The 26,893-nt window shown below is 41.3% G+C and overlaps 1 protein-coding gene across 4 annotated transcripts in view; it reads left to right on the top strand.

The window, feature by feature from the left end:
• Positions 1-24,427, top strand: part of acsf3 (acyl-CoA synthetase family member 3) — a 32,079-nt gene extending 7,652 nt beyond the window's left edge. For 2 of the 4 annotated variants that reach the window (XM_071489148.1, XM_071489149.1), the window contains exons 4-10: positions 2,662-2,816; positions 3,568-3,713; positions 7,610-7,707; positions 8,077-8,203; positions 19,638-19,772; positions 20,233-20,344; positions 22,880-24,426. In XM_071489148.1, the coding sequence (XP_071345249.1) occupies positions 2,662-2,816; positions 3,568-3,713; positions 7,610-7,707; positions 8,077-8,203; positions 19,638-19,772; positions 20,233-20,344; positions 22,880-22,994 (888 nt within the window). In that variant the 3' untranslated portion in view covers positions 22,995-24,426. Of the gene's footprint in view, positions 1-2,661; positions 2,817-3,567; positions 3,714-7,609; positions 7,708-8,076; positions 8,204-16,043; positions 16,236-19,637; positions 19,773-20,232; positions 20,345-22,879 lie in introns of those variants that run through there. The other 2 variants (XM_071489150.1, XM_071489151.1) reach the window with 2 other exon arrangements.
• Positions 24,428-26,893: the final 2,466 nt, after the last annotated feature.

Below are 26,893 nucleotides of genomic sequence, written 5' to 3'. Positions count from 1 at the left end.
TCCAGGCTTTGGAGATCCCGTCACCTTTTCTCTAGAGCTACCAGCTCACCAGAATTTCCATTTATTCGATTTGTTGGCATAGAATTTGGTACAGACATTCATGTTTCTCAGAGGATAAATCCCACTGACTTGGGTGAACCCCTGGCTTTTCCTCTAGCAGCAACAGGTGGTGAACATTTGTGGTTTTGAATGAAGTGTTTCAATATTTATCACAAAATTATTGAAAGGATTGCCATGAAATTTTTTGCAGACATTCATGTTCCCCTCAGAAATAATTTAACTGTAATCACCCCTGACTTTTCAAAATTTCAGTTTGTCTAATTATAATGGTATATGCCTAAATTCCTGCAAAACCAATGACATTCCCATCAGTTGCCTCTACACTTTGTGTTTAGCACTAACGAAACTAAGAGGTAAAACAAAGATGGTGAACATGCTAAACCTTTTAACATGAGCATGATAGCATTGTTGTTGTAAGCTTGTTAGCATTTTGTACCAATACCAAAACCATTTTTTTTGTTACCTTAACTTGAGGTATATCAAAATGTTCTTCTAGAGCACAGTTTTTAAAAACCAAAAATAAGCCAAATGCATTGTCAGATTGTGTAATTAAAGGTGTATTTTATATATAGATATATTATTTTAAAAGCTCACTTGGTGCTGAACGGCGCATTGTTAACTGCTTGCGAATAAAAATGTCAGCACTGTCCAAACGAATACTCTGACCAAATCAACACAATGCCAAATCAATACTTCAAATGAACTAAGCAAAAAGTGTGAGTGGTTGCAAACAGAAGACAGCACTGGGGCGAAGGGTAGTGGTGAGCGAACATCCAAAAGAAGTGTCAGAGTGGCAGAATGATACAAATCATAACTTCAGGTCAGAACTTTCAGAATAAAATAAGAGCAGAAAGAGGGTGCAGAGATTTGTGAGTTGAATAAGTAAATGAAACTAAAGATCTGTCCAAGCATCAATTCCGGCTTTTGATACCTGACAGTTTTCAATACTCAGCGGTACAGATGCATTGACATTCAACATCGAATCCCTCTCAAGAAGAATTGGCAGTTGTCTTGGAGTGCCATGTTGAGTGCAGGGCTGAGCAGCTTATAGAGCTGTTTAGGATGCAGGCTATGACTTTGGGTTCGCACCACATCCTGTCCCCTAGGTGGAGGCCAACTCTTTGACAGACATAAATTGCCTTCCTCTCCCCTCCAGACTGGACTTGATGGAAGCGCTCCACTGCACTTGATAGACACCACCCGGGATGGTCAGGGCACACTCAGTTAATAATCCTTCTCTCTGCATTTCATACATTTCATACAGTTTCATTCTGTATGTGTACAGGTGAACTGTGAACGCCTGCAATGTTTACATCAACTTGTAATGGTATTGTGAGAAATTGCACAGGGATCTGATTAGACTGTTAACAAGTTTTAATCATCCCAGTTTTATTTGTCTATATTTGTTTATTAGAGGCAGAGGAGGTGAACGGAAGAGAAGGTAATAGGTTGGAGGAATCTACAACCGGGTGACTCAAAGGAGAAGTGGAAGGATGAGTTTAGAAATTTCTGGCACATTAAGAAAGATGTGGTGGTACTGTAGGTAAGAAGGATGACGGGAGAGACTGCATCTTTCCGTGTGTGAGTATGTGTCTAGGTGTGTGTGTGTGTGTGTGTGTGTGTGTGTGTGTGTGTGTGTGTGTGTGTGTGTGTGTGTGTGAGAGCAAGAGAAAGAGAGGGTAAGAGAGAGGGTGACTGCAGAGGCAGCGAAGCAGGAAATTACGAAATGGAGAGAGAAGGTAAGTGAATGTGAGATAGGGAGCAAAGGGAAGAGGTGAGGAAGAAAGATGAAGGGAAGATGCAGGGTCAGAGATGAAAGTAGAGAATGAAAAAGAAGCCCTTGGAAAATGGGGGTAAAATGAAAGGAGAAGAAGTGAGGATAAGTAGACTGAGAGGGGAGAAGAGACAGCTGGGGAGGAGCGTTTGTCTCCCAGGGGGAGACGGGAGTTAGAGAAGCTGTCGTTCACCTTCACTTAATTCATGCTGTCATCCCATCCTCCCATCATCTACTGTGATGTACCAGACTACTGCATATATGTGTGTGTGGGACGAGGTGGAGAGGGTGGGGCGGCATGTGTAAAATGTCTTTGTCCTTGATGTGATATTTGAACAATATTTTTATATGTGAATGTAATTTACAATGTATGTTTATGCCCATCAACGCCAGTGTGTGAGTTTAATTTAGCATGCCCGATGCAGTGGAGGACATGAGCGGCTCCTTCTGTAACAGTCAAAAGGCACATTTGTCGGAAGTAGCCATACAGAAGGTCCTTTTAACTGGCCCACAGCAGTCTGCTCTTTTCCTCCCGCTGACCTTTACAAATCCAGACCTTTTTTCTTGTCTTTTTTGGCATTGTGTTGACAGGTTTAATATAAGGTTGCTGTCTGGACTTTACTCTGCCATTTACATCAAATAAACGAAAAAAAAAGTCACTTTTTTTTCTATCACATACTCTAATGGAATGAATCTGGATGTAATAATTTCGCTTGCACGGCCCCATCCATTAGATAGACTGGTTTCCTTTTCACCTTTGCTTATCTCTGTCCTTCCTCCTCCCTCTTGTGTTATGCTTATCTCTCTCTCTCTCTGCTGTGTCGCAGGTGTGGGAGATGCTGTTGAGCTCCAAGGCTCCCATGGTTAATGTGTTCATGGCCGTGCCAACTATCTACTCTAAGCTGATCCAGTTCTATGATCAGCACTTCACACAGCCTCATGTCAAGGACTTTGTCAAAGCGGTCTGCAAAGAAAGGATCAGGTACAGGCTGCAGGATCAATGACAAACAGCTTACTCATGGGTAGATGTATTTGTGGATACATGTATGTGAGTGTATGTACAGACTGGGGACAAATAAATATTAATGAGTATGAAAATTATATGAATCATACGCTGTGGCCATCGCAGCCACAAGATCTGAACGTGACTGAACACTAAGTACCAGACAAGCTTCATCATCCATCATCATCAAAACACTGAATAAGGAGCTGTCTTTTGGATAAATGATGTAATCATGTTTACTAGGAAACCTTTTTTTCATGAACTATTGTTTTCAGGGGGTATTTTAATGTCCCTTGATATTTTTATTTTATTTATTTTTTTTTTAATTGTTAGATGTTATTTCTTTGGTGTTTTCTAACCTGGTGGCTGTGTATTGCTAATATTTTCTACTACTTCATGGTTTTTCATGCAGTTTTCTACTTGGAGAACTGGACAAAGTCTCCTACTGAATGACTCCCACAGATGACGCACATTGCATGTCAATATCTGACAAAAACAGTCTTCGTAATTAGCTTACACATTTTAAACCAGTTTTAAATTTTCATAGTTATTTTATAAACTTTAAAGCCCATCATTACTCTGACCCCCTGTCCATTTCCAGTTCTGACACACTAAAAATTGACATGTTTCACAAAGTTTTTATGGAATAGTAAATCATAGAAATGTGTTATTTGGAGCCTGGAGTGTTTTCCTCATGTCTGGCCTTCTCTCTCTCTCTCTCTCTCTCCAGGTTAATGGTTTCAGGGTCGGCTGCCCTCCCTCTTCCCACTCTGCAGCGCTGGGAGGAGATTACAGGACACACACTGCTGGAACGCTACGGCATGACCGAGATCGGCATGGCACTGTCCAACCCTCTCAAGGGCCCACGCATCCCAGGTACACAAGTTTGACTGGACACTTATATACTTATATACAACCAAGTAAAAGTACAGTGAAAGGTCATACTCCGTACTCATACTATATTTCAAAGTTATTTATTCAAACTGCCTCACTCTGGTTGAGAAAAATAATGTCATGTGACCCCAGGTGTAAAAACACTAAGTGCACAAACAACGCCGAAAATACAGGTCTTGGTCTTGTTCCTAGCAAAATGTTCCGAGCTTGTTCCAAGCTGAACATAGTTTTGGATTGGTTGGCAGTCTCTCCTTCTGATGAATTCACTTTCAAAATACTAGTCTGGAATTTGTAATCAACAAACTCTCAATCAGTGATTTCTTCCACTGTGATCTCAGTATATATATTTTTTTAAATCTGTGTCCAGGAAATATGGGCAGGTTTGAGGCAGAGCTTGAGGCTTTCGTGGAGATGAATTAAGTTGAAAATGATTTTCCGCTCTTTTCCAAGAAGTTTATTTTAGAGTAACTGATATTAGCATATCCCATTAAGTGTGGTTTTGCTGATTTGTTGGTGAAGTCTTTTAGGCATCTGTTAAAACGGTGTCAGATTTCTGCTTCTGGGCATTATTGTTTCAACAAAATTCAGATGGCTACTTTATATTTCAATATGTAGCATCTACTAAGACGTCTTAGACATATTTCTTGACAGAATGTGCACAAACATGGTTAAAAAACTCTCTGGGACTTTTGACCAAAGAAACGAAACCGTCTGACCATGCACTCAGTCACATCTCCTCTTCTGTATCAAATATCTCTCCAATATCTCTGATATTGTTCAACCACCCTCACCAGTCTGATTCAGTGCGTCGGCTTCATGTGTTGTGTTTTGATCGTAGGCAGTTTTCTCTGGTGAGATGTCAGGTAAAACCCCATGATCTCAGCTACACCTCCCTCACACATGCAGAAACAAAGGCACGGTCTGGAAATGAGGTCAGACTAGTGGTGGTTCCTTTCTTTTCCTGTCTTTTCCTGTCCTCCCTCCTTCCTCTCTCTCCCCACCTTCCCCTTCCCTTCCTGTTCCCCAGCCAACTCTTCCTCTTGCAGGTAACGCTAATTAGCTTGCAAGTGGATCGGGTAATCCTCTGTCTGCTGTTTTGTTGGGGCATTGTGTTGTTTGTTTGTCAGCTAATGTTTGGTATAAACTGAACAGGCTTTGTTTGATTCCTCTCAGGTGATTATTAAGAACGGCTTGGAGAGGTCTGTGGTTCTATTGATGTTTCCATTGCAGCGGGGAGACTTGTGGAAGGTGTGTGTATGTTTGTGTGTACGCGTGTTTGTATCTGGGTGTAAGTGTATGCAGGCATGAGCTTGTGGCTGTTTGAGTCAGTGTGTTCCTGTCTTGTCTTTAAGTAGGTTAAAATGGATCAATAGCAACCACAGGAAACGCTCTCAGAAGAGTAGTGGAGTGGAGTCACCCTCTCTCTCACACATACTCACTGTCTTTTCTCTCTGTCCCCCGCCAACTAGGTAAAACTTTCTTTTTAATACGCCTTATTGATGGCAGTTTTATTAATAATCTGGCCTGGTTTTGTTGTATATTTTACCGTTGTGGAGCCTTCCAGATTAACAGCAGCGTGGCTTTCTAGGTCATATTGCCTTTGTCGAGATGTAAATATGTGAGATTGGTTCATCCTTCTTTCCATCTCACCATTATCTCAGTCTGGACAACAGAGAGAGCCATTAAGTCTGGCTTCCTCCAGATGTCATCCTTCCAAAGCTTTATGTCATTTAAAGCCCAAAAACGATGTAGTCTTTCCTTAACTTCTTGGAAGAGTAATTGTAGAGAAGTCCTATCTGGACCTTTGTCATTCTTGCTCCACTTCACACAGACCTTTTCCCATCCAGCATGTAGCATTTATAACCTGCCTGCACTCTTCAAAATGACACTCAATCTTGCTGAATCATTGACACCAGAACGCTACAAGTCTCCAAAGTTTCTCAAGCTCCTTATGTGAGAGGGGAAAAAATGATGATAGAGGGGCACATAGAAGAGGAGAGACTCCCTGAGTTGAACCATAAATGGATTTTTTTTGTCATCGGGGGAGGGGAGTCATTGTCATTGATTTTTTTTCATTTTGTGGATGGCAGTTTTTTGTTAGACTTGGTGAAGTGCTCGAGGAAAATTACTCGCTCTGCACATCTTCACCCCAGTTAGAGGAAAAGAGGACTGGAGGCTAAAAGATTCCCCTTTTTTGTTTGGGTTTTAATTCTGGTAATCTCTTATTTACCAGATATGTTCTAAAGGACAGCTCAGTATAGTCTTTATTTATTGTTTCATTCCAAACGCTAATGATGTCGTACTCATCATGTTGATTTCGAAGATCTGGTGTAACAAATGGAAAAAAGACAGCTAGAGAGAGAAACCCACATATGTGTTTCTCACATCTACACATGCGGCCAATCATGGCATGAAAAATACTGAAATGGTTGGACACTGACCCCTTCAATGCGAGTCGCAAAGTGTTGGGGTTTCTGAAGCGATTCAACTGTCCGACAGGTAGTTCTGATGAAGCATACTGGCAGCTTAACCCTGCTTAGAGAAACACTGAGTGTCCTCCAGCTGTGGCTGATCCTGATACACTCTGTCCCCTATACTATGACTCTAATGAAAGTAAGATACCAGAGCCACCTTGTGCTGTAGGCCTCATGTTCACAGTGTCCATAGCAGTTCAGGATACATCATTATAACTTGGCAATATCCTGTGTCACTTTCTAACTCAAGCTTGTTTGATCCTTCTTGTCCACTGAGTAACAGTGTAACACTCCCATTACTTTTATGGTCAGTTGGTTTTCCCTGCTGCACTGAGTGCTAGTGATGGAGGGCATGTGATAGACATAGCCAATCAGGACTGGAGTGGAATAGATCAATATGAAGTGAGGGAATCGCTCTTTAATTGGGAGCTGACCTGCTCTTCATTGGGAGAGCAGTGGTCTGTGAAATGGCATAATAGACTTAAGGCAGGCACACAGACACACACAGACACCAGCAGGCACACAGACACACACACACACACACACACATAGAGAAAAGACCACTGAGACCTTCTTTGTGTATCACCTTTGCACACATGCTATAATGACTAAGTCAGGACGTCACACTTGTTCACACACAGAGACAGAGACAGAAGGTGTATGTCTGTACGCTTTCGATTTGTAGCACATTTCTTTAACACATTTCTTACCAATAGTTTCACTTAAGTATCAGCGCTAACCCTAATCTCACACTTATGAACAGCACTGCATTTTTGACACTTATTGTATTCATAATTGGTCAACTCAGTTATAACATTTGTACGCAGCTGTGCAGCAATAAAAAGTCCAGTCAAGCACTGAGCAGTAGTTAAGAGTAACATACCGAATTCTGCTGCACAGTTGGTAGTTTGCTTTTTTGAGATTCAGTGTAAAATGGAAAATGTAAAAATATTGTGCAGTTCAGTGTCATCTTTAGAAATCAATACACTGTTTTTAAAAGACAAATGTCCAGAAATAGTTATCTTACTTGGAGTTTACTGGATGTTGGTGGAAACAGCTGCATCAGGCGTTTTCCCAGAAATCCCCATTACTGCCAAAGTAAGCTGACTTGTGGTGACTGAGACGAATGGCTTTTGGTTTACAATGTTTTACAAGCTCAGCAAACCATTTAGTGACCAGTTATGCCCTGCAGATGGAGGTTAATGCCATCTTGTAAGAGAGCACTGCCACTGTCGTTGAAATCCTACACTAAAGGTTGATGGTGATCACTCCGTTGGTTACTGTCAACATAAGTGTTCAGCTTCTTTAAAAGGAGCAAAAATCATCCCGTCTTGCTCTGAATAGACTATCTTCCCTTAGTGCTCATGTGTTTCCTGTGTGTATTTCTGCTTGATTTGTTGACAGGAGCTGTGGGGTCACCTCTTCCTGGTGTGGAAGTACGGATTGTCATGAATAACACAACCAACACCACAATTGTGGAGGGCAATCACAGAGACACTCGGGTAAATCAACAAATGAACTGGTTATAAGTGGATTTATCTATAGACAGCAGATGAAAAAAAAAAGTGTGTAGTGTAATTGATTTTGTTTTCAATAGCCTGAACTCTGTTGTACAAGCCAGGATACAGATAGACAGATAGTTCCACAAATAAATGGAAAATGTAAGGGAATAAAAAAAATCTGTAAAACTGTGTATGGAAATGCAGTATTTTGCCTTCATAAATCTGCATGCAAGTTAGATTCAGTGTGGTGTTTGTTGTCTTGCAGCTGTTGGCTAGTATATCACCCAGCAATCAACTACAAGGTCATTTAAGTGTTATTCTGGCTCATCTAAACTCTCATAAACCATTCTCTCTGTGAATACACCACAGGTACGTCCAGGACTGGAGGGGAAAGAGGGTGAGCTCCTGGTTCGAGGTCCGTCTGTCTTTAAGGAGTACTGGAACAAACCTCAGGAGACCGGAGAGTCTCTCATTGATGGTGGCTGGTTTAAAACAGGTACAAGACCCTCCTCTCCTCCTCCTCCTCCCATTTCTCTTAACTCACACTTGAGCATCGTACATGCACACTCGCACACATTCCCTTGGAGGAGGTAAATTCTGCCACTAATTGCATCTACATGACTGGTGCTGTCAGAGGCATTCACAGGAGGAGGAAAGATGTCGAAGGAGTTTTTCATCTGTGCTGCAGACTGCACTTTCAGTGCTTGATTTTAAACACTTAAAAAAAGTCTAGTCAAGGAAGTACACACACACACACCAATACATACAAATTGAGTATATGTGTACTGTGTGTATGTGTGTTTTTTTTTGTGTGTGTTTGTGCACATTTTGGGCGACTATGAGGGAGTGATAAATGGACTTTGTGTGTTTTTTATGCTGCAGGGCATTTTTCTTCCTAAGTGGTTATGACTGCTCTGGGTCTTGAGGAACCAAGTATTCCTCTCTCACTCTTGCTGTCCCTCTCTTTCCTCTCTCCCTCTCTTTAGTGTTTGTGTGTGTGGTAGCACACAGGGAAGCTGTCATCAGAGGCTTTCTCCCCCTGCAGCCTATCACTTCTCTCTCGGAAGCCTTGCTTTACTGCAAAGCCACCAGTAGACAGGTGTTAGGTTGGCATGGGGGAGGCTGAGGGGTGCATGAGGGAGGGCAGAAGCAATTGGAGCTTTGAATTGTTATGTAGACGACGGGAAATAAGAGCCAGAAGCAAAACGGTGTGGAAAGAGCTGGAAGTATTGAGCTTGGAGATGTAGCGGTAGAGGGGTTAGAAAGAGTCAGCTACATAGGGTGGCATGTTAGGCCCCAGAGAGAGTGGGGACAGACAAGGTGGGGATGGAGAGCTGATGGCAGTGGTGGTGGGGGGTGAAAAGCAGTAAGGAAGGAGCGCGTGATGGAGAGCGAAGCAGGACGAGGCAGTGGGAGAGCAGGGCAGAGTGTGTTTAATTGGCTTTGCAGGCTGGAAGGACAGAGATCCAGAGCACAGCACGCTGCTGTCACACTCCATTACAGCCACTGGCCACATAATGAGAGCCCGTGCAATCAGCTCCCCACAGACCCGTCCCTCAAGCCACATACGTGCGCACACACACATGCACGCACCCTCACACACACACACACACACACACACACACACACACACACACACACACACACACACACACACTAGACTACACCATAGGAAGCTATCAGACATGTTCCTTGCCCGCCTACCTGCCTGTATTCTCTGATGCCAAGTTAAACTCACAAATATACACCTAGCTAAAACTAATGCAGTCTAATACAACAGTCCTGCAATAAATCCTGCGTGAAGGTTATAATGTTGACAGCACCACAAATTGCAGCCTCTAAAATGATCACACAGTTGAATCAACACCTCTTTAACACTGTTTCAACAAAAACTGAACATTGAAACCTTTGTGAAGGGAGGATTTGTTGCACGACATAGTTTTTATATTTTGGTTTGTTTATGAGCATTGAGGTATTTAGAGCTGTCTACCATCCAGTACCAACAACACCATGTCTCAAAATCAGGACAGCCTGCCCTGTCCACACAAACCCTGTCAGTGTGCGTATCGGGTGGGGGGGTTGCAGTGGGAGGAGTTGGGGAGTGTTTGATGGACAGTGGTGTTTTTGCACTTAACCCAGTCCTTAGCTTCCTACCTCTCCTCTCACACTCTTACCCTTTTTACCCTCACACCTGCTCCCTGTTTCACACCCCACCTTTCTCTTTAACACTGTCTCATCCTCACACTCCATCCCTGACTCGCTAACTCCTGGCTGATCTCTTGTCACCTTCCCACAGACCTTTTTGTGTCAGTTTTTCTACATCCTCTAGGATCTGACCTTCAGGTCAGGGAAGGAAAATGAAAGGTGCTCAGCGTTAGACTGCTTTTCAGGGATCTAACTAAGATGTACTTTTTTGGACAAGGGCTGTCAAAAGTGACGTGAGTTAACCTTTTCAACAAACTGTAAATGTTTAACTTAAGGACACTACAGCACACATCCACTAAGCTGGCCACAGTGAAGTGTTGAAGGGACTTCCCTCAATAAGTGCCATTTACATCCAGGCTGCAACCCTCCATCAGTCTTCCAGTTGAAGTGTAGTGAGCAGGATCTGTATGCAGCCTGATAGACTCAACTCAGGGCAAGGAAGTTCACTTGGCATTTATCAAACTAGCTTTTGACTTAAGTGCAGTTCCAACATTTTAGCTGAGACATGGAGATTGAGAAAACAAACTAGCCCTGTAGGTTTAAAGCCATCTGCCGCCTCTTTATACAAACTGTATCTAAAATCTACTGCACAACAGAGGTAGTGTACAGTGTTACAGGTGCATTGCTCCTTGGTTAAATATAGTTTGTTACAAAGACTGTTTTAAAAAAAAAAAAAAAAAAAAGTTCAAAATTAGTTTTTTAATTTAAAAAAATTCCAATTGACAGTCCTGATTGGATACCATGAATGGCTACTGATAATATATCTGTGGGATTTAACAAGGTAGTTGATCAATAGCAATTCCTTGGAAATTACACACTCCACCATGTGCACCACATTACATATACACATATGTCACCTACTAAGTTTTCGTGGGCTTGAAATTTAGTTTTCTGCTGCCTACTGTTGAAGAAAAAGAATAAACGTTCCATTTTATTGTTTCTATTACCCAGTAAGTTTAGTTTAAATGTTGCAGTTGTGGAAATTTCGACTTATCAGTTGAGACTTGTCAAGAGAAGTCAAAAGGTGCAGGTTAAGATTCTGTTCTCTATCATTTATAGTTATGCCTTGCACAACCTGACTGATAGTTTCAGGTTTTAACTTTCCAGCTTTCTGCAGCATATTCTCACTGAGCTTCACCCCACAGTAGTTCAGTGCTGCAATCTTGTCGACCTTTAATAAATCTTCAATCTTCAGTAAGATAATTGTCAAGTCCATTCAAATGCAGCCCAATTTTTTTTTTTTACCAAATGTGCATTTCCATCTACTGCTGTTTGAAATATTAGGAGTTTGGCACATGAAGACATGTCAGGTACCATTAAACCAGCAGAAGAAGAGGGTGTATTAAGATGATGTAATTGAGGGAGTGTCAGTCAAATCACAAATGAAAAAGAATGTGGAAAACATGATGGAAATATGGCATTTAGTTTCTCATATAGGAAGGTGGCATGGTGTTTTTGTCTCTTCAGTGGAACTAAACTTTCAAAGGATGTTTAAGTCACATGCTTCACATATGTAATGATTTATTCACTGAATATGTTTCTATTGCATTATTTTTTCACATTTTCCTTTTATCAATATGTAAACTCACACCTGAGCGTAAAGCAATACTTTTTTTTTCGAACTTCCACTGATTTTTTTAAATGTACAAATTGACATTGACAAACATGAAAAACAAACATGAAAAACAGGTAGATGAAAATGCATTTACTGTTGCAGAAAGTCATGTTATCCAAAGTGAGATAAATATAAAATAAACCCCTGAGGTTACTGCAGTACATTCATAACCTAAAAACTGCTCTCCATTAGATCAGCCAGCAGAACTGCAGGCAGCAGGTTTCAAATCCATCACATTTGAAAATGTCTGAAAAAAAAACACAGAATGACGCAGAATGGAAGATGAAGTCTGTGAATAAATTAAAGCCAATAAGGGAGACTGACCAATAGAAAAGAGGAAGGAGGTGAAGGAGTGATGGCCAGAGAATCTAGAGATCCAGAGAATGAGTGTGACAGTTTAAATCAATAAGTTCACAGCTGGCCAGAGGCTTCTTCTCTAGTGCTGCATAGGTGCTGTGTAGGATGACTGGCAGCAATATAGGGAAGCTGTCACCTTCTCCTCGGTGCTCAATCTTACACCACTCATCTTCACAAATATCTCTGAGCACAGTGCGCCCCTCTCGCCTTTTTCAGCCCTCTTTGTGTGCTCTACAGTACAGTCTGTCTGCAAACCTCACAAGACTCGGGCTTTGGCAGTTTGATTTGATGTACACATGTACATACAACAGGTCAGAGCCATTATTTGACAAAGCACGAGTATTAAAAAGACAGACAGACAGACAGACAGATATGTCGCTCCTATCCTGCAGAGCCATCACTAGTCATTTGTGCGTGGCTCTTTTGCTCCCAGCTGTGCTCTCCTCTTCCCTGCCTCCATCACTCTCTTGTGTTTCCAATGTCATATTTCACCCCAAGTCACATTGTATCCTCCTAACTCCAATGTCAGAGCTCCCTGTGGGATACACCAACACCCCATCCCCCCAGCACTTTCTTCAAACCAGCCATCCCTGTAACATTTACAGCAAAGGTTTCACCATACGGTGGTCCTGCTTTTATTAACACTGGTTAAGGGCAAAACCAGTTAAACCCTGCTTCATGTGAGCCACTAAACTTCAGGGGGGTTTAGCAAGCTGTTGAAGCAGCTGCAGAAAACATTACAAAAGACAGTTTTATAGGGGAAAAAAAACTTTATAATTACCCTTCTTTGTTGGCTTTGATTGTTTTCCTTGCTTTCTTCCATCACACATTCATCTGTTCGGGTCAAAAGCAAAGGCACAAGAAGCAGTGTGATTTCAAAAAGTACTGAAAGCAAAACCAATCTGAGTTTTGAAATCTGGTTTGCTCAATATTCAGCCTTCACAATCGACGGCTGTTCTCTGGAGTCGATCAGATTTGTGTGATTCAGTGCAGCTTAGGGGGCATGTAAACAGCAGTTAAGTGGTTTTCTTGGTGAACATGACAGATCTGAGACAGACATCAATCCTCAAGTTCAGCTTGTTATCTGCTGGAGAGGCAACCCAGCAAGGAATATAATCAGTAACATTAACATAAAGCAATTCACGCTCCTTTAATTGCATTATATTAAACAAATTAGATCACTCATCCAAGTGCAAAGTGCTTTCTTGTACGATATTAATTACTAAAAAAGGAGCGGTGACAAAAGTTAAGGATGATAAATAATGTCAGAGCTGAGATTTCACTGCTTGGCTGTCTGTTATTTATCCTCATTAACTCTTCCATCTAGGCATCAGGGCTTTAATGTGGAACATTAATATTCATATATTCTAAGTGTTTACAGTCACTCTGAGAAGAGGCACGACTCGCATTTAGACCTCTGTCATATTTGTTCAGATAAGGCTCTCCTCTCCACAGTGATGGAGGGCACTCAGCTTTAACCCCGCAGTGTGAGAGTTTAGGTTGCGCTGAATATGATGAAAGACTGTGACACCACTTGTACCTTCTCACAGAGGAGAAGCTTCTCCTCGTCAGGCTCACTTTAAACACTTCAGTGATGCTAGTGCAGAGGCGTGCATAAACACAACGTGATGGTCAAATAGTGTTTCTAAAATGTCAAAAATGTCAACAAATGATGTGCAGAGATTGTATACGGAGGACTACACTATTTATTCAAAAATTAAAATACAGTTATTACCTACAAAACTTATGCAACCTCCACAAGAACTGTGACCAGTCAGGTCATAGCACCTCTGTGTCTCTGGATTGAGTGCTGATTGTTGAGAGTGAAAACAGAAGCTTGCTGAAAGTTTCCAAATGCCACTTCTAAATTTATGGCTTGGGATGACCCTGGTTTTACAGTATTTATATGACAAGTTAGTAGACAGAGTCGAAAGACGTAGAAATTACTCACTATGCGGAAGGCTTATGTTTTGAATTTGTGTGTTTGGTTTCTTGGGTTGGGAATTGCTGCTAACAGGGCCTATATACCCATCAAAACATTGTATGTGATATGACATTATGGAGATAATCTTCAGTTGATTTGCCTTCCACAGTGTCTAGTATAGATATGGCAACTCAGAAGTGTGCTTCAGCCTTAAGAGGTCAGGCTTTTTTTTTCAGTCAATAAAAAAAACAAAATGCGTCAACCTTCAAATGCTGTGAACAGAAAACAGGAGTTAATGAGGATTTCACATGAAAACAGAATATACGACAAGATACAACTTCATTCATCCACAGAAATGTTTGTGCAACAGAGTCTCAGTGTCAGGAAAGTATAAGGGCACATCTGCTTTATTTAGAGATTAACGTTGCATAAACTTTCATTTTCAAGTATTGAAAGTATGTATTATATTATATAGAAACTGAACATCTTTTAATTTGCAAGTGCTTAACATTTATCATGTTGATGTATGCATGTGTGTGTGTGTGTGTGTGCGTGTGTGTGTGTGTGTGTGTGTGTGGTTTTTTTTTTTTATGTAGTACTCTGGAACTTGATTTTGTTTAGACACACCAAGGATGCAAGTGTTTTTCCTACTTTCTCAAACTGTTGCTGTCTGAGTTTGAGTGTACAGCAAGTGAAAACCAGAATGAAACGATAAAGTGAATGTGGGCATTTTTTCATTTTATCGCTCAGAGTGTGCACTTTCCAGCTGCATATCCTGGGTTGAGTGGGGTGCACACAAAAACAAGTATGTGGTACTTAGATCAAGGTCGGGCTCGAATCACATTCAATTACAGACACTCATGTAACACTCAATTCTATCCATTTCAGTGACAGTAGAAATCTGTTATGGTGCTGGAAGGTCCAGATGATTTCTTTCACCCCGCAATTTTTTGTTTCCTTTCTCCCTTCCCAACACCTAGAGCAGCGATGCCACTGGCAGCAGAGGCTGAAGTGTTTTTGTTGTGTTGGCCTTTGTCATATGTCACGCGCTGCCCTTTTCTTTCACACACTTTTTGTCTAAGAAAAGCAACATGTCCAGACTCTGTCTGTATCTGTGTGCCTGTGTAAATTTGAATAGTTGGCAAAATACAGAGGACAGTAATGAAAGCAAATAATGATTTGGGGAAAACATTGAAAAACGCTGCATAGCTGCTTTTGAAACTTGTCAAATCATAGTTCACATGGGTAACAGGTTACCGCCACTGTGCAGCCCCCTGTGCTGCTTCCCTGCCAGCACTGAGTGTTTGTTGAGTGGGTACTCAGCGAGAGAGGCAAACAGTTTGTTTGATGGTTTAAACGCCAACAGCCTGGTGCAGCCAGGAGCATCTTACCTGACTCATCTGGGTTAGGCTTCCACCCAAGTGTGTCACATGTGGTCTTATAACTAAATGTTAAATAGATTTGTCGTTATCAAAATTGTGTTAAAGGTCATATATCATACAAAGTGGGATTTCCATGTCTTTTTTTGATTATAAAGCAGGTGTAGGTGCTATATTAATACTGTGAAAGTATCACAGCGTTCAGTCCACAGAGAAATGCACACGGTCTATTTTCAGAAACTGACCCTTAAAACAAGCCCTCGGGACTTCTGTAACTTTGTGATGTCAAGACAAAGCAGTCACCACTTGCAGCCTTTAGCCTTGGCCCCAAGCCCAGTCCAAAGTACTTGCACAGCAGAAAGATCAAAACTGATCAAGCCCTGCTGGGCTTGTGGGCCCCACTGTGGGCCCCACTGTCCAGCCTTGCAGCGTTTGGTTTCTCTTAGTGTTTACCTGAAATCTCGAGAAACAGTAACCTGTTGTTACTGGAGCTCCAAAAAGAAGCCTGAGAGAGGAGATGTAAAACTACATGGTTTTTGGTACTTAAAACCACAAATATATGATCTTTTGGATATCAAAACTTCAAATAAAACACCATAAAAATGAAAAATATAGGACCTTTATTCATATTGAAATACATTTAGCACATGTTTTGTGTGGTTTTTTTTTTTTAGTTTTTTTTTTTGTGTGTGCTAAGCAATGTTTAGAAATTCAGTTATTCATTACCTTCCAGTTAAGTAAAATATTATATGGCTGTTTTATGCTGAATGCTGAAATGTTTTATGATAAATTATGTTTTTATATTCACAATTGTCACTGCAGACAATTCATATTTCTCTTCTTTTTTCCCTTCCAGTTTGTTCAATATATTTTACTTGGTTTATGGAAAATGTCAAGAATGCCACCAATGCAGACTTCTTTAATTTAAAAAAAATCTGACAGCAGGAATGAAGACCAATAATTTTTGTTAAAAATTCACACTTCAGCAGAATTTCCTCTAAAAGCAATTTTTGTATTGCTCTGATAAATTGCTTTAGCTTGAATTATTAAAACTGGTGATATCACACTTCTCTGCACAATGTTGTTTTTCCTGTTAACTAAATGATAATTAATGGTTTGTCTGTGCTGTGTGTGTGTGTGTGTGTGTGTGTGTATAAAAGTGTTTATTTTCTGCAATGTTAATTACACAGCAACAGAATGAAGTTTTCAGCAGAACCAGTTAATGTCATTTTCTTCTTTTCTGAAAGAAGTTTTCTCTGCCCTCCATCCTCAGTTTAAGTCTTGATCTGTCTTTATTTCTTTTTTTCTTCCACACTGTGTGCTTTCACTTTCTTTAATGCCTCAGAATGAGATGAAAGCCCAGTGCAATTAGGCTCCTTATCGTTTTAATTAAGAAAGCCATTCGGCCATATCTGCCTCCAATGCCATAACACATAATGGCAGAGAGTCTCTGATGCCTGAAGTAGTGTTTGTGTCCATGTGTGTCTGTCTGTGTGTGTGTCTGTACATATAATATATATGTGTGTGTGTGCGTGTGTGTGTGTGTGTGTGTGTTCAAGCTTGTGTATGTGTCCTAGTAACACAGTTTCCAACAATCTCTCTCCCGCCCTTCTTTCCTCTTTTATCAGTCTGTGTTCTACAATCACTATTCCCACTTGTGCCTCTCTCCAAACATGCTGTTCTATCCCTTGTTATTTCCTTCCCCTCAAAGAGACAAGGTCAGAGTCCTGTATAAGTACTTCAAACTCAATTCAAGTATGTTGTCTGAGTGTTTCTTTCAAAATCCTTTTGTCAAACATCACCTCATTATTAATGCCGTTTCCTTACCCCACGTTTTAACATTTGCATCCAAATGGACGCATTTTATGGTGTTTTTATTTTTTGTCAGCTTGTGCAAACACACACAGGGAACACCAGCAGCTTATCAGTGTGCATTTAAGCTGTCCCTTTCCCCATATCTATTTGCATGAGATGAGAGAGCTACATGGCTGTAACCAAATTGCTCCACTTTTTTTTTTTTTTGTTTTACCCCTTATACAAAAGAGGAGGAGAGCTACCATGTTAGTGGTGTTAACAGCCAACCAAGCTCCGCTACTCCCCCCTCCGCTCTCTCCCCCTCTCCCTCCATCCTCCCTCTCCTCCTCTGTTACCCTGGCCTATCAGTGCAGAGCAGTGGTCTGTGAAGAAATTCCCAATATCTAAATTTACACACTGTATCAATCTTGTTTAATAGACTGGAAAGCTTATAGACGCCGTGGCAAGCCGGCAGAGAGGGCAGCGGTGATAAATTGTCGGTGTGCAGGCGACAGCCGCCCGTGATGTATAATGAAATATTTATGATTTATCCCAGCTAATAAACTGAAATGAAGTGCGTGATGTATGGGAACAGATGGGCCCTCTATTGATGCTGAGGCAGAGAGGCAAGAGGGGAAAGAGGAGACAGGAAGATAGGTGGAGAGAAGGAAACGGGAGATGTGATGAGAGATGCTCCAGACGTAGTGAGAAAAAAAATGGAGGGCAAGGATGTGTGCAGAAAAACAAAAAAAAATATCCATAGTTGTGCATTTTTGGATGACACTGGAGTAGGAGAAGCTGAAAAAGTGGACAGTACTGTAAGATGAATAGAGGGATACAGGGTTAGAAGAGAGAACAAATGAGATTCAGTGATGGAGTAGAGGACAGGCAGAAGGTGGCAGTGAAAACAGACCACCGTCAAAATATAATCCTTCTCCTATAATGCTTCATCGTGTTGATTCCAAGTAAGGCGGGCCCAGTTGGTTTCTTTTATTGGCTCCATATTTCAGGTGTAGACTTTATCCTGCTGTGGTGTCTGTTGACACACACAGCTTAACCTGGAGGAAATGTTCCTGGCAGGGCTGTACCCAGGAACCTATGTGAGAGATATGAGAGTGGCACCAATTTTCTCATCTAACTCTCAGCAGGATTAAGGATTAAGCATCAAATTATTCACTTAACAAGTACCAAACAAAAACAGTACATTTTGCATTACATTTTATTCATTTGACCATTAAATAAACATTTCTGTAAATGTGATCTCCTTGCAAAGTGCTCTAAATGCTTCTCCACAGGCCAAGTATTGAATTCAGGAAGAAAATAATACATCTCTATATTTTAACTTATCGTTTGGTGTAAAAAAACAGCCTTGTAAATCTAAAGAGCTCCATAACCAAGGTCTTATTTATGTAATTAAATTCAATCTAAAGGTTTTGTTTGTTATTACTGTGTGTAAAAATTTATTTGTAAGAATATTGATATCAGTCTTCTAACTTAAAACTCACTTTGTATACTTGTGTGAAAGTGTGGAATGTAAAGGCCTCCTCAGAAAACTTCTAAATTTGCACAGACAGTTCAGATGTTCTTCAAGTCCTTAGTGGTACAGTAACTTCAGCCGCGGCGCCCCTCCCTGACCTTTACTGACCTCTCTTGACCTTTGTTCAACCCCCCAACCTTAACAGTGCCACACAACACAAACCCACACACACGCATCCATTCACTCCTCGGTCCCAGCTGTGGACGCACCACCTGTAATAATCCAAAAGGACACCTTCCTGTTCCTTCTTTTCTTCTCTCCACTCCTTCCCTCCTATGTCCGTTTTTCTCTCCCTCTGTCTCTCTCCACTCATCCATACTGACCCATTTCCTCTGCTTGTCATCCCCAGGCCCAGCTGAGCCCCTCATCCCACATACTGTACTCATCCACCCCCACACCTGTCCCCCAGACACCTACGTATGTGTGTGTGTGTGTGTGTGTGTGTGTGTGTGTGTGTGTGTTTGTTTGTTTGTTTGTTTCTGGAGGATATGGGGGGAAACTCTCATCCATCCACTGCACTCTGACTTCCTCTGTCTCAGACTCATATGCATGCTTGTTCACACACACACACACACACATACACACACACAAGTATATTCAACCAAATATACTAACTCTACATTTCTTGTATCTAGTCATAAAAATGATATGGGTGTATACACTGTTTTTGTTCAGTTTAACAGATTTTTACCCAGATTGTTTTCATTCCGCTTTTCCCACAAACCCAAAAAATTGTTTCTGCTGTCAGAAACCATTCATAACCATTTACAGTAAATGAAGTTATCTTGTTGCACAGCTCAGAAGTTCATAAAAAAAGAGAACAGAGGGCAACGCAAGAAAGTAAGCATGTAGTTGGAGAAAATGCTAATAGGCTGCTGGATATGCATAAACAATATAATTTAGAAACAATAAATGGTGAAACTACAAAGTGTCTGTGCTGCAATTGGTATTTTTTCCAGATTAAAAAAAAAATCACAAAAAACAAAATAAACTCAAATAAATTTCCTTTTTTTTTCATCAGCCCATCCATTTTCTACTAAACAAAAAATAATGAGCCGTAAAAGTATGACTGGAATTTTTCCTGTCTCACCTGCCTCTCTCTCCTTGTATGTCTTGTAGGAGACACTGTGGTCTATAAAGATGGTGTGTATTGGATCCTGGGTCGCAGCAGTGTCGACATCATCAAGAGTGGCGGCTACAAGATCAGTGCCCTCGAGGTGGAACGTCACCTGCTGGCTCATCCAGACATCGTAGGTAAGAGTGCTGTACATCTTTAGTCTGTAAGTGGGGGGACAGTAATGTATCATAGTTTTGTTCTGCGGCACACAGTATGTGAAGTGAAATGATTATAAGGTTTAAGGGTCAAGGAATTTGAGGGCCTTCACACCAATGTTAGATCAACGTTATAAAACCTGTGGCTGTTTTAATACAGTGTATAATCTCCCAGTTAAATGATCCTAAATATCCAAACAATACAACTCAGGAGTTTTTTATGACTAGTGGTATTTACAAAAATGCTAATCATCCAATGTGCCCTCTAATGAAAGATAAGAGTCAGCACTTTTAACTCAAGTCTTTGTTTTAAAACCAATGTGCTTAAGTACAGAGCCAACACATCAAAACATGTGGCAGTGTCCCAATTCTTCAGCACTGTACTTCAAAATGAAATCATTTAACAATAGCATGCCTGCTCTGCGTGGTTTAAACTCTGCAGATGTGTCTGTCATCGGGGCGCCAGATGCCACTTGGGGTCAGAAAGTCACTGCAGTGGTCCAGCTAAAGAAGGGGCAGAGTATGACCCTGCCAGAGTTGAAGACCTGGGCAAGGTACTGTGACCTCCAGCTGGATAATATTTCCTTTGTAGTCACTACCTGTTGGTTCGTTCTCTAATGACAATATTGCAATTGTGTGTGCAGACTTGCTTTCAGAATAATGCGAAAATCATGCCACAGTCTGATAACAAATTATTAATCTTTATAGGTATGTTACATTTTTTCTCTCTGTAGAGATTAGGATATAGAGTTAGTAACAGATTATCCTAATCAACAAGCTCTATTTTCCATTCACAAATACTAAACTAGGGAGGAAGCTTGCAAATACAGGGGAAACCTTGAATCTAAGGTTGACAAGGAGACAACAGACAGACCCTTCCTTCATTTTTGACAGAAAGATGCATCGTTGCTCTGTAAAAACATTAAACCAGACTCACCTTTTGCCAAAGCTCGATGCAGAGTCATCCAACGAAACACATGCAAATTCATATTCCTGTTAGAAGTTTAGATTATTATTGCTTTGAATTTGCAATGTGAACTTTGTAACTGTACTGTTTTTATTCTGCAATTGATGAGATTGATCATAAAATAATGGTGGCTGTGGTAAGTTTTAAAAAGCCTTTCTGCTTGTGTTGTAAACTGACCACCACTGCACAGTGTTTTAGTGTTTAAAAAGGCATAAAACTAATGGGTGTATTAGAATTTTTACTAACACAGAGCTGGTTTTGTTCTGAAGGATCAGTATGGGTGAGGTCACTAACTACTGGACCACCTGCCTTCTTTAAAAGTGCTTTGCGGCAGCAGGTGGACAACCCGTACCACCAGTGGAGACTGTGACCTGAATAACTTAGAACCAATCCATCATCCTGAACTCACAAAAACAAAACACAAAAAGAAGAGCACCATATCCCATTACTGCAAAGGAGAACTGACCCTGTCTTATTACAGTGATTCAAGAAGACAATTTCCACAGCTTTTTGTCAGTCCTGTGGTAAACAAATGAAGGCTCCTAATGTGGACTCTGCAACTCTCACAGCAGTTCGGCACACATATCCCCAGTGACTGGCCCTGAAGTCTCCAAATCAATAGGAAAGGATGTGAGAGAAAGAGAGGCCAGAGATGGACTAATGAGGGGAGCTGAAGGAAAGACAGGAGATGAAAAAGAGGAAGATGTGGGGGAGGCGAACAAATGATTGTTACGGGAAGCTTTGTCTTCTGAGCTAACTGTTTTTTTTTTCCCCCTTTCTAAATGTCAGTGGAGTTTATTTTGTCTATCGCAGACAGTTGCTGGTGACTCCACTTTGCAATGACTTTAGGCACAAACACCCATCTGTCTCATTCTTTTCTCTTCTTTTACTCTACTCCTTTTCATAAAATGTGGTTTCATTTCACCCATTTCTTCTTCTGTTTGTCCTCCACACCATCCTGTCTACTACGCACCACTGTTATTTATTCACATTTCTGAATTCTGTGTGTGTGTGTGTGTGTGTGTGTGTGTGTGTCAGTGATTGTGTGTGCAGTGGGCTCCATATGGTGTGGGGGTGTTAGATCCTACTGCTGTGGTCTGCTGGTCCAGCATGGTGGATTACTACTGCTGCCTGTTATCCAGGATAACACACACACACACACACACATACTCTCACACACTTAAAAACACACACAGTGTTTCCAGCCACGGGTGCTGCCAGCGGACAGGCAGTGCCAGCACACAGCCCACTGCTGAGGCCAGGATGTAGAGGAGAGAGTGGGAGATAAAATGAGACATAAACAAGTAGATGGATGCTCACTCTTCAGTGCCCTGGCTTCAGCTGTCAGTCTGAATCTCTATCACACCCTCTGTGCCCCTCGCTGCCTTGAACTCGCACACTCATGCACACACAAACACTCTGCCCCGGAGAAACTGGTGACACGAGCGAAGCCCCATCACAGAGATGTGTATGTATGCACAAATACTCACTCACACTTTACTCAGTGAGTCAGAGACGGAGAGACGGAGACATCTGCTGAAAGTGGTGTTTGATGGCACCAGTATGAGTCATTATGCTCACCCGCACCACAAGCATGCACACAAGAACACACACGCACGCACAAACAAACAAACAAACAAACTAGGTTAGAAGATCATAAAAAACCTCCAGGCTTCAAAACTTGACGTAACAACCATACACTAAAAACTGAAAAAAATAAAGCACTTTTAATTATCCCAGCCTTCTGTTTTTCCTTTTATTATTTGTTTTTTTTTTTTTGTTTTTTTTTTTTATTTCATCTCACAGTGATTATATTGTTTTGTACGAAGGGAATTGTCTGTGTCTGGAAGGCGAATTGGGGGTATTAGGGAGGAGAGCTGCAGAGTGTATGAAGGACATTTCTTTCCTTATCTCAACTACTCTGCCACAGGGCTAGCCTTTGTTTTGCAGTTGTTTTCTGTTTTTGTTTTCCTTTTTGTTGTTGCATATGTGCGCGTGCACGTTGCGTACGTCTGTGCATCCGTCAGTGTTACGTTTGTCCCTGTGTATGCTTGTATTATTTTAGTCTGTGTGTTTCTGCAGTACACCGTCATCAGTTTATTAACAACAGTGTTTATTGCAGGGAACACATGGCGCCCTACACCATCCCCACAGGCCTGGTGCTGGTGGAGGAGATGCCGAGGAATCAGATGGGCAAGGTCAACAAGAAGGACCTCCTGCGACACTTCTTCCCCTGACTGGACAGCTTCGATATGTATATCAATGCACAGGTTCCTGGTCACTTCCTGGCCGTTCCTACTCATGGAAAATGACTTAACCTCTGAGGTAACTTAATCACAACCTCAAAGGTAATTCTATTACATTGGATGCTAATTATGTCAAGCATTCCTTATCATTACTAGGTTTGGAAACCATCACTTTGATGTGTAATTTTTTTGAGGCAATATGAAACAGATCCAATGCGAGGACAAAACCTGCTACTGCATTCATCAAGAGTCATTTATCTTGAGAGGCATCAAAAGTGGTGATTAAAATTCAAACTAACGGACATGGATGTGACAGACAAACAATATGTAAGAAGTTTCCAAGAACTGTTAAATGGTATGCAACCTAATATAACCCACTTTTGTAGGGTTTGTAATTGTAGCAGTATCCCAGTTCCATACTACAGTAGTGTGTGAATTAGAACCAGGTTTAGACCATGTGGTATGTTCACACTGGAAACATGATAAAAGTGATTTTTGAGTGTGCTCTTAATGGACACTTTTGTCCCAGAATACAATGTGCAAAGGAAATGGAGGAGGGGCTCACAGCTACAAAAAATGTAGATAAATAAAAATAAAATAAAATAAAAAATGTAAGGTGTTATTCAATTCAATTCAATTCAAATCAATCTTTATTAAGTACACGGATGAGGGGTCCATAGGAAGAAAAACAACAACAGACAAAAGAGAATAGAATGATAGTGAGATGGCTCTTAAAAAACAAAAATAAAATATTTGAAGACACATTTTGTTTTCTCTTTATGAAGTCTGTTTGGCTGTGGCGTTTTTTGATGCAGTTTATGGATTTTTTTTTTGTTTGTTTACTAACTGCAAAACAGTGTACACACTGTATTCGGTTAGTATGTAGTACAGAACTGGGACAAAACATTTAATACAGTTGCTTCAAAGTCAATATGCTTTTTATCAAGTGTCTGCACTCAGCAGAACTGTGGGACTGGTTCTATCAGCATTGATGAGATGGGAACTGCTAGTGTAGTCTGCTTTGGTTCCTGATGAATAATTGCATGTACCCTGAGCAGGATGTTCAACTGTTCCAATTCATATACTTCAACACAGCGGTACCTTGTGGTAAAGAGTGCTTTGAGTACTCATTTTGCTATATTCTAAAGTTTTACTGGTGAAAATGTGTCGACAGAATACAGAATGACAATTGAGTTGGTTAGAGTGGTGTGACCACAATCGAGAAGCATAGATAATTACACCCACAATAAAAGCAAAATAAAAGATTATGTGCTGGTAGAAAATGAGGCATTGAAATGTGATCAGTGAGTAAACGGGGTAAATATTAGTTTCTTAGCTCTGCACACACTCTGATGCACCTGAAATGTTTATCTGAAAATTAAAAAAGTTTTAGAAAATTTAAATTAAAAAGTGTTTTGGAGTTCTTTTAGTTGCTACTTTTTCATAACCCACAGTCTTGTTACACTTGTTTTCTGTGTGTGTGTGTGTGTGTGTCTGTGCAGCTGTGGTTACACAGGTGTGATGAGAGCCTGAAGGCGGATTCTCTAGCAAGGCACAACACCGCAGCTGGATGCCCCGCACTCCATCTGACTAACCCTCACGCTCTGCTCGCTCTTCTCACCTCTCATCCTTTCTCATCTCCATTTCTCCAATACTTCGCCTCTTCTGTCTTCATCACAAGTCAAAACAGATTGCAGTGGCACTGGGACCAACTTGACTGTGACTCCTTTTGAATGAGCGCTGGCGTGCAGCCAGAATAGGCAGAGAGTGCATGAAGAGATGAAAGAAAAGGCACAGAGAGGAGGAAAAATATAAAGCAGGACTGTCAGAGAGATTGGAGCCTTGACAAGAGCTGGCTAGAGAAAGTTGATAGAGGAAGGGATGAAAGAAATGAAGATGCAAAAAAAAAAAAAAAATCAGTGTAGGGTTTCGAATGAGTGATATGCAAAGGATGTGGAGATAAAGAAGAAAGAGAGAAGGAGGCACAAAAATACAGTTGAGATAAACAGTCGCGATGAACAGTCAGAGAACTGAAGATGGAAAGAAACACAAGTGTAACCTCCAGCCGATACAACCTCCTGTCCACAAACACACACACGCACACACACACACACTTGTACACACACTCGTCCGCCCACAGTCACCAGAGACCTGATTAAGAGAGCAGAGCTATCGATCTGTGGGCTGGCAGGCTAGGATGGATGAGCAGGCAGGGCTGCAGGAGCACCAGAGGACAGCTTCAGTGCCCCCAAATCCCCCCACCGCCCCACCCAACCACCCACGCCAGAGCTGAGAGCTGAGAGCCGGCCAGGGCCACGGGCAGGAAGGCTGGGCTGCCACGCTGAGGCTGCAGCCGGCAGCAGAGGGTCAAGATCAAAACTGAAGAGTGTTGAGCTGTTGTGCAGTAATAGGTGCACTGTGCTGTAGGTGTGTGTGTTTAGGTGGGGCATTCAGGACGGGTTCCAGTGCTCGCCTGGTACACACAAGGGGGAGGGGAAGCTGGTGGATATTCCCTGGACTCAAGCTTGATGGAGTACTCGTGCCCTTGAACTACCTCCACCTCCCCTTTCTCTCTCAAACACACACACACACACACACACACACACATTCAAACACTCCTTGGCTGTGTTTGCTGAAGCGTGGTTGAGGAAGCTGTCTGTAGATGGCTGCTTATTGGGCCCCAGGGTCCAGGAGGGTGGGTTATGGGGGACACCGGTGAGGTTGTTTATGTGTTTGAGACCCACAGAGAGTTTGTGAGAGTGGCAAAGGTTTTAAAGGCAGACAACGTTGCAAAGAGATGAAGGGAGAGTTTATATCGTCATGTTGGTGCTGGTGTCTTTTTGTTTTGTTGCAGGTTCACTTTTTATGTAAGCCTGCCTCCAAGATGATATTTATTTTTCTAGACTCATTTATCTTCCTCTTCAGAAGATGGACACATTAGGCTACAACAGGAATCAGGTGGCATCACAAGCTAACAAATAATTGAAACAGTATTAGATTTCAAAAAGATTTTTTTTTTCATCACACTGATTGAATGCCAGTTCATTCAATCACTGATTCATTTCCTCTATCCGCTTTTCAGAATCTTTTCCCAGCATGCACCTGGCTGAAGGCGGACAGAAATGCTTGACAGTTTGCGACTCCCTCACAGGGCAGACAGAGACCTCTGAGCGCTTTTGTCATTGTCAATTATGTCGCAACAAACAAAAACAAAGGACACAAGCACAGGTAGGAAACAAATAAAAGTGATCACAATTAACCTCTAAAGTTATCGTTATATAAGTTTTCTAAATAAAAGATCCAAAGTGCTTCAGAATAAAAGCAATTAAAGAGTGACTTGATACAAGCTGAACTCCAGTGGTTTAACCTCTCACCTTGCTGCAGTGATGTAGATGTGTACTCCTGGATGTTTCAGTACACAGTGACAGTTGGGTGTGGCACAATACAACTGCAAGAATTAAAACTGATGGAAAGAAATAGTAACCTCAACCTAAAATCAAAACTTGTCGTTTTTAGGGTATTTGTCCACAGTGAACTGTGGACGTGCTGGTAAGCACATTTTGTTAGGTGTGAACAGCTGTTTCCTGTGTTTCCAGTCTTGGTTGTAAGCTAAGCTTCATATTTACAACACAGACTTGAGCGTGGCTTCAATCTTCTCATCTAGCTCTCTGAAAAATGACAAATAAGTGTATTTACCAAAATATTCCCTTGAACAAAAGAGCCTAAAATTCTGCAGTCAGTTGAATGGGATGATTTAATAATAATATCATATAATAATAATTAGTAAGTTTAGGTTAGTAGTTTAGGTTTGCAGACAGACAGATGGTCTTCCTTTATTTTGAGCCTATGGGAACATCTAGTAGACACTAGTTATCTGTCCTGAGAGACTC

This window comes from Trachinotus anak, unplaced genomic scaffold, assembly GCF_046630095.1.
Source record: "Trachinotus anak isolate AG129_WGS33_773 ecotype Australia unplaced genomic scaffold, CSIRO_AGI_Tana_v1 ptg000011l, whole genome shotgun sequence".
Lineage (NCBI taxonomy): Eukaryota > Metazoa > Chordata > Actinopteri > Carangiformes > Carangidae > Trachinotus > Trachinotus anak.
This window is presented reverse-complemented; position numbering and strand designations above follow the sequence as displayed.